This window comes from Onychomys torridus, chromosome 20 (assembly GCF_903995425.1).
Source record: "Onychomys torridus chromosome 20, mOncTor1.1, whole genome shotgun sequence".
NCBI classification, from domain to species: domain Eukaryota; kingdom Metazoa; phylum Chordata; class Mammalia; order Rodentia; family Cricetidae; genus Onychomys; species Onychomys torridus.
Genome location: NC_050462.1, coordinates 7,339,882 through 7,352,264, shown reverse-complemented (window position 1 = coordinate 7,352,264; position 12,383 = coordinate 7,339,882). Strand labels below are relative to the sequence as shown.

Genomic DNA, 12,383 nt, shown 5'->3' with positions numbered 1-12,383 from the left:
CATAAATAAAGTAACACACCTTAAAATAATATTTTGCAGTACTGACTAACCCATAGTTTACTAGCTATGAATTATTTTCCTAGGCGTCATAGTTTCATTTCCTGTTGATACCCCAACAAAGCAAACTAGGGCAGAAGGGGTTCATCTGGGTCACAATTCCAGGTCACAGTCCATCACTGCAGGGAAATGACAGTGTCAGGAGCTTGGGAGAACTGGTGACATTACATCATAGCCAAGGCCAGACAGCAATGAGCTAATGCATGTTCTCCTGTGCTGAGCTCACCGTTTTCCATTCATATAATTCAGAATCACCTACCTAGAGGATGCTCCGCCCACAGTAGGCAGATCATCTCACCTCAGTTAACTTAATCAAGATAATCCACCCATAGGGGCTAGAGAGATGGCTCAGCAGTTAAGAACACTGACTACTTACTTTTCACAAGACCAGGGTGTCATGTCAGCACCCACATGGCAGCTCACAGCTGTCTGCAACTCCAGTCTCAGAGGATCCAACACCAGTCCCTGGGCACCCGGCACACATGTGGTACACAGACGTACATGCAGGCAAAACATCTATACACATAAAAATAAACAAATGGCTTTTGTAAGAAGCCATCCCCTGTAGGCATGCTCACAGCCAGCCTGATCTAGGCAGCCCCTCACTGAGGCTCCTCTCCTGTTGATTCGAGACTGTGTCACACTGACTGTTAAAACCAACCATCACAATAGGGGCTGCTGTAAAATTTAACACAGGCAGGGCACAGAAATTTATGTATGATTCTCCAGGGCTAAAACCTAAAATCAGTGTGAGCAAGGATGCGTCTGAAAGCCCGGGCAGAACCCTTCCTTGCCTCTTTTCGATAGGGTGGCCTGCAGCTGCAGTCTCTGGCCCTCCTCACCTCCATGTCTGCCTTCTGTCTTCCACACACACGTGTGGGTTTAAGGAGCCTCATCTCAAGACCCTTAATGACATTAAGTGCTTTTCTAAATAAGGTCACAATTACAGGTGACTTGGGGCTTAAGGACCAGACATGTTTGGAGTGGGACACTTCTTCTGTAAAGATCCTTATCAGAGATCATGGAGCTAGTACATGATACAACCAGTGCCCGAACCCGTGTGTGTCTAACCCTGGGCCGACACTGTGGACCAAATGCTTTGATGGCTTGTCCTGCCTGAGCGCTTCCAGCTGGTGCTGTGAGAACCAAGAGGACTTCTTCTCCTTGTTTGGGTCTGGCAAGCTCAAGAGAGCAGTGTCCTCTACGTGAAATGACCGTGAGGCCCAACAGGAGCTGGGACACAGAGGCAGCTGGGATGTGGGACTGTTGTTATGACACCTCCAGCTGGCTGTTTGACAGCAGCTCCTCCATGTTGTATTGGCCAAAAGATGTCTGCCCTGGAGGTCCAGAGGCTCTTTCGCTGTCCTCTTGAAGCATGTATGTGTTCAGGAATTAGCTCTCAATTCCAGTCATTAGGGCCATTGGGGACTGGACAGGGACCACAGCAGGAAGATGGAAAACGTGGTTCTTCTCTAATGAGTACCATCTCCAGAGCCTCAGATCTCTGTTGCTCAGAGCAATGCCAGCCAGTGTTGGCTGTGCCAGAACAACAGAAATTTTAATGTAAATTTTTCCAGTTTTTAAATGATAGTACTCACTCAAAGCAAAAGGCAAAAATTCTCTAAACACTGGGTGGGATAAGCAAGCAAAGTAGCAAGCAAAGGAGCTGCCCAAGAACCATGGATTTCTCCCTAGTCCTACCACCAAGAGCCAGGCAACGGGGCTTCTGTGGGAGACTCTTCGGTTCCAAAACACCTGTCTGTTTAGTGCTGCCCCCACAGAATCCTGGAGACCAGGTAACTTGAACAGAAATTTAATCCTAACTCTCCAGAGGCCCAGGATCAAGATGCCAGTAGGTGGTACAGGCCTTCTTGGTGTATCATAACAGGGCTGAGTGAAAAGGAAAAAGAGAGAGGGCAAAAGACAGAGGAGGGTGGATAGAAAGAGAGGGAGAAAAGGAAAGAGGGAGGGAGACTGTAAACCTCCACAAGGAGAGAAGAGGCTCCATGAGGCACACAGTGCCGGGGATGGTGCTGGTGCCAGGGTAAAGGCTTTGTGAAGACAAGAAGGAGTCCCACGGAGCAAGGGCCCTCATGGTGAGGGATGCCCTAGGGCTCCTAGGCCTCTGAAGGGTTGCAGAGATCAAGAGTGATGTGACAAGATAGGACCTCTGTGTGGCCTTGGAGCATGCTGGGTATTGCAGCTGTCAAAGTCTGGGGTCATTGCTGGAAGCTTCATGTCCCCTGGAGTCTGCTTTTCTAAGCAGCAAATGGAAGTTTATCCCCTTGGGGATGGAATCTGGGATGCTGACAAGCATCATACTCAGCAAATGTTTTTGGACAAGAGTGTGGAGGAAAGGAAGATTTCCCGGCAGGGATGTTGAGCCTGTTGAGCAGCTCCTCTGCTCCTCACAGGAGCTTCTCTTCCTGGGTCCATGTTCCTTCCTCACTGGTATCTGTTCCGGTTCAGAGCCCATGCAGATGCCGCCATGGAGGCTCACTCTGGCTGCGTTTTGTAATTTAGCCTCCTCTTTCACATCTTATAGCTCTTGAGGGCAAGGCAATGGGTTCTCTTTTATACTGGCTTTTTGTCATCTTTCCTATGATCCAATCAGAGTTTGGCCTAAAGGTGGGAAATGTCAAACATGAAGGGTAGTTATCCATAGAGAACTGGAGAGCTGGTTATATGAACCTGCCATCTTGGGATATGAAGCTGCCTGAATAAATGGCCAACAACCAAGGGTCTGTAAGGCAAGTTCAGGAAAGCCGATAAAACTGATCAAAGTTGGAGAGAAAGAAGAAATATGTGTGTGGTATGTGTAGGTGTGTTTGCACATGCACGTGTGTGTGTGTTGCTAGGGATTGAGCCCAGCACTTTGCACATGCCAGACAAGTATTCTACCACTAAGCTATACCCACATCCCTCAAAATATAAATTTCAGAACAAATATGAACAAAGTTGGCAAATGTACTGGTCCAATTGAGCCCCTCCTCTACCTCTTGGCAATTTTATCAGAATAATGGCGGCTGCAGCCCATTTGCCACCTGCAATCATACCGGACAAGGTCAAAGGATATGCACTTGCAAGCAGAACTACAAGGGAGATGGACTCACCTGCCGCAGCAGCATCTACCAGGTAACAACACGTCTCCAAGGAGTCAACTCCGCTTCCCAGATTGCTGAGAGTCCAGGTTCCCCGGGACTTGTAAGTCAGTTGCAATGAGAAGAGCAGATACAGCTAAGACTGACAAAGCTCTGAAGTCAGAGATCCTGGGTTTGGACTCAGCTCTGCCAGGAAGGAGCACTGTGCCTCGGAGCAAGTGATGTCACTTTTCTATGCATCCCTCCGAATCTGGAAAAGAAAATGACAGGACACCAGCTCCATAAAGTTCTTACAAAGTTAAATTGAAAATTAAATGATGGTGGATGCCAAAAACACTGAGCATGAGGTAATGCCAAAGCATTGCTATGCTTTGGGTTGGTGTGTGAATAGATGTGTGTAGTTTGTATGATACATCTGATGTGGGTGTATAGAATGTGGTGACTGTGTGTGTCATGTGTGTGATGTAATGTGAGTGTGGATGTATGGTGTGTGATGTGGCATGTGTATATAGAATGTGGTGACTGTGTATGACATACTATGTGTAGTGTGTGGATATGTGGTATGGTATGTATGAAATATGGAGTGTGTCTATGGTATATGAGGTATATGTGTGTGTGATGTATGATGTGTGTGTGGTATATGGTATATTTGTGGTGTATGGGATGTGTAGTATATGGGATGTGTATATATGGTATATAGGGGTATGTGGTATATTTATGGTATATGTGTGGTATATGTGGGTGTATGGGTGTGTGTTTATGTGTGTGGTATATGGGAAGGTGTGGAGTATGGGGGATGTGTGGTGTAGCTATGGTGTGTGTGTGTGCGTGCACGTGTGCATACATGCCATTTGCCCCATTCTGCCTACACTGAAGATAGAGGAAGAGGCAGTGTGAAACTTTCTGGTTTCTACAGATTACAAACACTCAGAAAATTGTTAAAGAGAGGCCAAAGCATTCTGACTGATTGAACATTCTTGCAGGGAGGCCAATTCGGCCTTAAACAATAACTGACCTTCACAGGATCTCAACTATGTTTGTGTGTTTTGTAAAGACTTGAGATTCTTTTGAAATGCTTGTAGAGTTCTGTGCCTTGAGGAGTGGTTGGATCTTTCTTTCATAAATTGGATAAGATTCCAGAAAGGACCTGGGACTCAGTGTGTCGCTCAGACATCCTGAGCATCAGCTACAAGCCCCTCAGTGAGGCTGGAAGAGAGCCATCTCGTGGCTTTCCACCGAATTGTCACATACAACTCTATATTATTGTGTGTGAGTCCCTGATCAAGTGACATTTCCCTATCTTTGCAGGAACTTTCTAAGGACTCAACAACTTCGAAGTATTTCTTCCAGTTGCAGGTAAGAGAGTATTTGTCTACTTCTGAGGCATGTCTCAGACTCTGCGTTCAATTTCCACCACTAGAATATGTGTGCATATACTATCTATGTGTATATACGTGTATGCATAAATACATCAACATGCCAGGTCTCCAGCAAGATAGAAGATAAAGCTATAGCCTCTGAAGTCATAGAGGGCAGAAGAAAGTCTAGAACTAAGATCTGTGGCACCAGCCCCATTGCTGGCCATGTGTGAACTCTGTCTCTCAAGTCTTAGGTATAAGCAATCACATAGCCATTAGTGTTTGTGGCTCTCATCACATCTAAACATTGACAGGGTACAGTAAAAATACAGTAGGAAAGAATACTTCATACAGGGATCTTACCATGAGTGGGGCTTGTGCTGTGTGAGTCACACAATAGTAAAGTGGCCTAAGAACACAATTCTCAGAACATATCCCATAGCTAAGTGACAATGACTGTGTATGAAAATGTCTATCACAGAAGTGGAGAGAGACATTATCGGGTGTGTGAGTTACCTGTTCCCAGCTGTTACACCTGACAGAAACAACCCAGTGGAGGATAGCTTTTGCAAGGTTCTATGCTTCTGGGCCAGTGTGAGACAGAGCATGTGGCAGAGGAACTTTGTCATGGCATACAGGAAGCAAAGAGGAAGCAGAGAACACAGGCTAGACATACCCATCCCGGAAGGAGCAGCTCCCAGGGTAGCTCTCCTACTCAGCCCATCCCCACCTCCAATCTTTCACCTCCAGCATGTCATGGGTCCCTGGAGGAGGTAACCCGTCCATTAGGAGACCTCAGCGTCTCCTCTGTCTATGAAAACGGCCTCTCAGGCACACCCAGAAGTGTGCTTCTCAATCTCTTGGGGGCTTCTTAACCCACTTAAGTTGACAGTCAAGAGTAATTCTCACAGTGGGACAGCTGGTTAGGTGAAAGCATGCTGGCCTTCTGGGAACCCTCCACAGAAATCCCAGATGCACTGAAAGATGAGGCATGAGAAACTAGCAAACACCACAGTAGCCCTACAGTCTTAGGAAGGCAAGCAGACAGTTACACAGCCAAGTCAGCCATATTGGTTCCTACAGTTATGTGATTATCACGGTGTATGACTGTCACATGGAGAGCAAAGGCTGGAGTCATCTTTGATAGGGCTAATGGGTAGGGTTGTGACCTCTGCTTTCAGAAGCATTTATCTAATAGCCACATATTAATTTTATAATTAGAAAAAGTACGACTTTGATGGCATAGAATCTGGTTTACTTTGAGTCTGCGGCAAAACACTGACTCTGGCCTATCTTTGAGCCTCACCCTGTGTCTGTGAGAGAAGAAGCCACTAAGCTTGTCTCTGAAAGAATGACACATGGCCCCACCTGCCTTCCTGCAGGAGCATGCTGTCCAAGAGCTGGCTGGACCCGGCCCCTTCACTGTGTTTGTGCCGTCTTCTGCTTCCTTCAGTCAGGAGCCCAGGGTGAGCACCAGGCTGGGACTGTAGAGGGACTGGGGAAAGGCGTGGCCTGGAGCCCACCGTGGTGATGTTGTGAACAAGACATTTAGTCTCAGGTAGAGCTGACCAGAGGCAGAAGGGGCTGCTTGTGTGTGTGAAGGTCCCTGACAGGCCTTTGGGTTTGGGGCACCACTGGCCAGAGGCTTTCTAGACAGTGTAGGAAATTGGAGAAGTCTCAAGTGATCAAAGAATCCAAACTCTCTAGAGACCAAAAAAAAAAAAAAAAAAAAAAAAGTGGAAAGATTCACAGCTAAAGGGATTGAAATAGTTCTTGACTTGCAAGAATTACCAGACCAGAGCTTTCATGGCTCTGTCATTCATCCCCCTATGTGAGATTGCCTAAATACAACTAAACAACTAACATCTCCATAGACAGCCACACTCAGAACGGGGCCTGGCCATCATGTATCCATCTCCATAGACAACCACACTCAGAACGGGGCCTGGCCATCATGTATCCATCTCCATAGACAGCCACACTCAGAACGGGGCCTGGCCATCATGTATCCATCTCCATAGAGAGCCACACTCAGAACGGGGCCTGGCCATCATGTATCCATCTCCATAGACAGCCACACTCAGAACGGGGCCTGGCCATCATGTATCCATCTCCATAGACAGCCACACTCAGAACAGAGCCTGGCCAACATGTATTCCATGTTTATACTGTCAGGCCTATAGCTGAATGTCATCCCCATTTTACAGTGGAGAACACTGAGGGAAGTAACTTTGCTAAAGTCCCATGCTGGAAGATGGTTGAGGAGGGATTTGTTCTCAGCCACTGCACACACTGCCCCTCTCTATATACATATATTTTAGGTGGCAGCAAAGCAAAGGCACAAGAATAATGTTTAACATCATTTGACCTTTGGTTATTTTATCTTAAAGCCTCAAAGGAGGGAGAAAAGGTTTTATGGGGTTGTTGTTGTTATCGTTGGAGACAGGGTTTCTCTGTGTAGCCCCGACTGTCCTGGGACTTGCTCTGTAGACCAGGCTGGCCTCAGTCCACCTTCCCCAGGCATGTACCACCACTGCCTGGTGTTTTGTGAGCTTTTTATTACAGTGACCCATAATTGGAGTCTTTGTATTTTGAATCCAAATAGAAATGTACCACAGCCTCCGATCCAGAAGACTTACTCCTGCCTCCTCTCTAGGAAGGCCCTCTATGGTCTCTCCTACCATGTCTCCCAGCAAAGTCCTTTTCTGTAGAATGTTTTGGACGCTGGCATCCTTCAGGCAGTGACAGGCTGGCCCAGAGCCACCTCGAGACCCCTCCCACCTACGATTTCACCCTCTTGCCTGAGCAGACACTAGCTCCTCAGAGTGTGGGAACGAGGAGACAGAAAGAAGGTTCTAGCAACAGGCTCCTGCCTCTGGCCTACCTCTCTGGCTTCTTTTCCAGATCAAAGACTGGGACCAGCAGGGCCTCATGTCCCAGGTTCTTCGGTATCACGTGGTCGCCTGCCAACAGCTGCTGCTGGAGAACCTCAAAGTGACCACAAATGCTGTGACCCTCCAGGGCGAGCCGATCTCCATCTCTGTCTCTCAGGTAAGAACAGCCACTTGGGGAAGGTGCTATCCTCACCCTCCACATCTGACTTCCCCTCCTGAGTGACAGCATCAACGGTAACCACTGAGTGATTTCTACTGTAGGACTGTGCTAAGGACTTCACATGCACTGATCCAGTCTGTCCTGTAGCCCCATGATGGGAATACCAACATTGTCCTCAATTTCCAAGTACAGACGCTGAGCTCAAGGAGGTTAAGGAGCTTGTTCAAAGTCACATAGCAAAAAACAGTTGAATTGGAATTCAGACTCAGAGGCAAGGCAGCTCCAGATAGCACAGATGGAGTGGAGGATGGGTGATGTCACGGACACGTTGATGAGAAACCAGCTGTGAGCTGTTTATTCTGTGAGCTTTCAGAATTGTGTTGAAATAAGCAACCGGCCAGGTTGGCTGATCACACATTATTTGCTGTTAACCTCAGAGGTGAAAACTGTATTGTCATCTCCATTTTCCTTCTAGGACCATAATAAACAGTGTGCTTGGGTCACATGGACCTTCAGGCTCTGCCCCTGATGATGAGCACACCAGAGAAGCACCCATCCTGTGGGAAAGGATTCTGAGTGGCTTCTCTGTGCTCTTGCCTCTCACGGTTTTCCTTTGTCTTCAGGATACCGTGTACATAAACAATAAGGCGAAAGTCCTGGCCGGTGACATCATCAGCACCAATGGAGTCATCCACGTCATCGACAAATGGCTGTCTCCCCAACACTTGCTTGTCACCCCCAAAGATGCTTCAGGCAAGGTTCTGGTAGGTACCCCACTGTCCCCCTCCAGCATGTGATGTCTGTCTGTCAGCTCAGCTGCACTGTCATGCTGCCGCTTCAAACAAAGGTTGTTCAAGTCAGCCCATGGATTTTAATGCTGGGGGCAGTGGTGTGTGCCACAGTGCCAGCTCCTCATCAACTTCAAGTAGGAAGGTCATGTGAGCCCAGGAATTTCATGCCAGCCTTGCCAATATAGTAAAACTCTATCTCCTAACAAAATTTTTAAAAATAATTAATTTTATGTTTTTCTTTAGTGTCCACAAGGGAACGTTATCTTATATAGATTTGGAGAAGGAAGGGGCGGGGTGAGAGAGAAAAGCAGGAAGGGAAGCTGGATAATTACATATCCCTAAAGCTAAACCTGAAATAAAACTTTCTCTTAATGGACAGAACAAACAGTTTTAACTATTTATTCATTTATTCTCTTATTTATTTCTTGGTTTTTTGGGTTTTTTTTTTTTAATATTGAGGATTGAACCTAGGCTTTGTACATGGTAGGTGAGTGCCTTCTTCCTGAAGTACAAAATCAACCTCTTTCCATTTTCTGTTTTGGGACAAGGTCTTATTAATTTGCTTAGGCTGGTCTTAAACTCATTGTGCAGCCCAGATAGGCCTCAAACTTCATTCTCCTGCCTCAGCCTCCCAAGTAACTAATATTACAGGCCTCAGCCACCAGGCCCAGTTCACTTTGTTTTAATCATTAGTATTGGCTGCTCTCCTTCATTGCAGGTAGCAGAATCCATTAAACCTCACTTCTAAAAAGGAGTTTCTTAAGATATTGTGTATATGAATAAATCTGTTGGAGGCCATAGTCTAATTCAATGATACACAGGTGGAAACAAAGGACCTCTAACTTTACCCTAGGGCCATTCTGACTGTTACAGCTCAGATTCCACCTCTCCAACCTCTCCTCCCAGGGGTCTAGAGACCAAACTGCTCACATCCACACCATTGTGCTCCAGGTGGCCTAGCATCTTGTTAGCTGCACCTCAGATTGTTCCTTTCCACCAACAGATCTCCACAGTGCTTGGGTTTGGTTGACCCTGCATTGCCTGTGGGCTTCTAGCCACAAGGGAGTCTGGAAAATGTTGTGTCCAGCTTTCTAGTCTCTGCAATGTGGAAAAACATGGGCAAAAGAAAGCTGCTATGGTTGCTAATGAGCCAGTGGATAGCCCAGCCCCTGCTGTGTTTCTGCTATTGTATACAGTTGGGTTGTTAAAGCTTGGTAAACTGTCTAAAGTGAGCATGTTCAACCTACAGATGTGTCCCAGGGTAGCCATAAATGTGGCCCAACACAAAATAACAGACTTACTTATGATATTAGATTTGGTTTTGTATCTCTGTCTCTTGAATAAGAGTCAGGAAGGTGCCATCCTCCACTCATGGAAGATATAGTGTCCAGCTTTCCCTGCACAGTTCTCAAGTATGAATTTTGTAGATAGCGATGTCATGTCGCAATGTCAAATGGTTGGGCACACTTGCAAGATGAAAGGTTTTATGCCCTTTCTTATCTTTGCAGCAGAATCTTACTACAGTGGCAATGAACCATGGATATACCAGATTCAGCAAGCTAATACAGGTAAAACACAAAGGGAAAGAGAACTGGGGAACAGCCCATCCTGAACTCTGCTTTGTTAGGTCTGCTTGTGTTTATATCTGAGAGAGGCACCCCCACTGACCAGTCTCCAAAGAGTTCCAAGAACCTTGGTTCCCCAACAAAGCATGGTCTATAATCTCCACATTAGGTCCTTAAGTCCCCAAAAGATCTGAGTGTCAGATTCTCTAGGGAGCTGGTTAGAAATGGGAGTTCAACATGTTCAAAATGAAAATCCCAAGGACTCACACGATGGAAGGAAAGAACCAACTCCTACAAGCTGCCCTCTGACCCCTATACCTTCCAGTAACTAAATAAACATAATAAATATTTCTTAAATAAGACTATCCAAGGACGTTAAAACTGAGTAATCCTTGTCCGCATAGCCATCCCCAAAACTCTATAGTCACCATGTACCTGTTCAGCAGGGTCTGGTTGGACAGTTTTAGAGCAAACTAACAAGCCTGTCAAGGGCTTGATGAAGGTCATAAAGCCGACTTCACAGGGAAAATTAATATATGGGATGTTACCATACCTCGTAAGGCTCTCAAAAGTTTTTCTCCTATTCATCTTGACATTTCTTTGGGGTACATTTTATCTCAAAACTTTATAAGCAAACATACATGCTCAGTATTGTATAAGTTTTTCTTAATGAAATGTGAGGAAAAAATAAAAGCTAGTCTTGAGAAGTTAAAATATTTGGACAGAAGTAGTATCAAAAATAAGATACTCAATGGTTTATTTTCCTACTAACAGAAGCCTAGATTCTAACTCTCTGGGTTGCTTTTTTGGGGGGAGAGGGTTGGTTTTTTTGAGACAGGGTTTCTCTGTGTAGCGTTGTGCCTTTCCTGGAACTTGCTTTGGAGACCAGGCTGGCCTCGAACTCACAGAGATCTGCCTGGCTCTGCCTCCCGAGTGCTGGGATTAAAGGCGTGTGCCACCAACGCCTGGCTTCTGGGTTGCTTTTTAAGAAAATGGGGTTCAGAATGCTTGGGGCACAGTGCTCTAGCTTCTGTCTGTGTCACTCTGGGACCTTCAGAAATCCTGACAAGCCACAGTTCAGGTCATGGAGAGACTGGCTCAGAGAGGCCCTTTGCCTGAAAGGAGGGCCTTCACCACACAGCGTGTGCACAGTAAGGATGATGACACCTCTGTTTCAGGACTCGGGCTTGCTGAGTGTCATCACTGACCCCATCCACACCCCAGTCACTCTCTTCTGGCCCACGGACAAAGCCCTCCAAGCCATACCCCAGGAGCAACAGGACTTCCTGTTCAGTGAAGACAACAAAGACAAGCTGAAGGAGTATCTGAAGTTCCACGTGATCCGAGACTCCAGGGTAGTTTTTCCAATGCCCAGAGGAAGATACTGTCTATCCCTGAGGCCCCATGACATGTGTCCCCATGCCTCCCTGGGGAGGAGGGAAGCTTCAGCCCCTCTGCCCTGTGAACTGTGTGCTGCCTTTTTACCTTCCTATTCATACGGCAGAATGGCAGCTGAAAAAGGTCCCCTCGAGCTTTTCCAGGTGTCCTCTACCACTCCTGATTCTGATGTCCCTACACAAATGACTTAATGCATCTTAACGCAATCAGCTGTCAGCCCTGTGAACTAGCCAATTGTCCTGGTCATGTAGGGGCATGAAGCCAGACCATGTAGAGACTTGGCAGTCACTCTGAGTCCTCAGTGACTCTTGTCACTCCAAGATGAAGACATCCACTCCAAGATGCCAGTGCCCTGACTTCAGGTCACTCAACGTCCACATGACTTCCTGGGCCTGCATAACAGATTGCCACAGGCTAGGTGCTTTAGAACTGTAGAAACTCATTTCCTGCCAGCAGTAGAGGCTAGACTGCTGCGATCAACGTGGCGAGGTCATTTCTTCCAGTGGTTCTGAAGGGAAGACTGTCCCCTGAGTCTCCCAGGGCTGCTGGTGGTTTCTGGCACTCTCTGGCATTCCTTGGCTTGCAGGCGCATCCATGCAGTTTGCCTCCATCTTCCCACAGTCATACTTTCCCTGTGTCTCAGTGTCCCTCTGTGGTATTCTCCTCTTCCAACAAGGACATCGTTTATATTGTACGAAGAGCCCACCCTACTCCAGGGTCAGTTCATCTTGCCTAACTATTAACTGTATTTGCAGAGACCTTGCTTCCAAATAAGATCACGTTCTAAGGTCCTTGGGGTCAAGATTTTATATCATTTTGATATATTTTTATTTTCTTGAAACAGGGTTTCACTATGTAGTCCTGGCTAGCCTGGAGCTCACTAAGTAGACAAGACTAGGCTGGCCTTGAACTGAGAGATCTGCCATCTCTGCCTCCTGAGTGTTGGGATTAGAGGCATATGCCAAAATGGCTAGCTCCTATGACTTTTAAAGGAGCACATTTCAGGACATAAAGCCACCCTGGACCATTTCTCAGCTAAGCCCACTCATCCTTTCCTTG

At 46.6% G+C, this 12,383-nt stretch overlaps 1 protein-coding gene across 1 annotated transcript in view; it reads left to right on the top strand.

The window, feature by feature from the left end:
• Positions 1-12,383, top strand: part of Stab2 (stabilin 2) — a 170,214-nt gene that overhangs the window by 128,545 nt on the left and 29,286 nt on the right. The window contains exons 45-51 of the mRNA XM_036170220.1: positions 3,073-3,192; positions 4,467-4,514; positions 5,899-5,982; positions 7,421-7,567; positions 8,194-8,334; positions 9,870-9,929; positions 11,105-11,281. Coding sequence (XP_036026113.1) covers positions 3,073-3,192; positions 4,467-4,514; positions 5,899-5,982; positions 7,421-7,567; positions 8,194-8,334; positions 9,870-9,929; positions 11,105-11,281 — 777 coding nt within the window. The remainder of the gene's footprint in view (positions 1-3,072; positions 3,193-4,466; positions 4,515-5,898; positions 5,983-7,420; positions 7,568-8,193; positions 8,335-9,869; positions 9,930-11,104; positions 11,282-12,383) is intronic.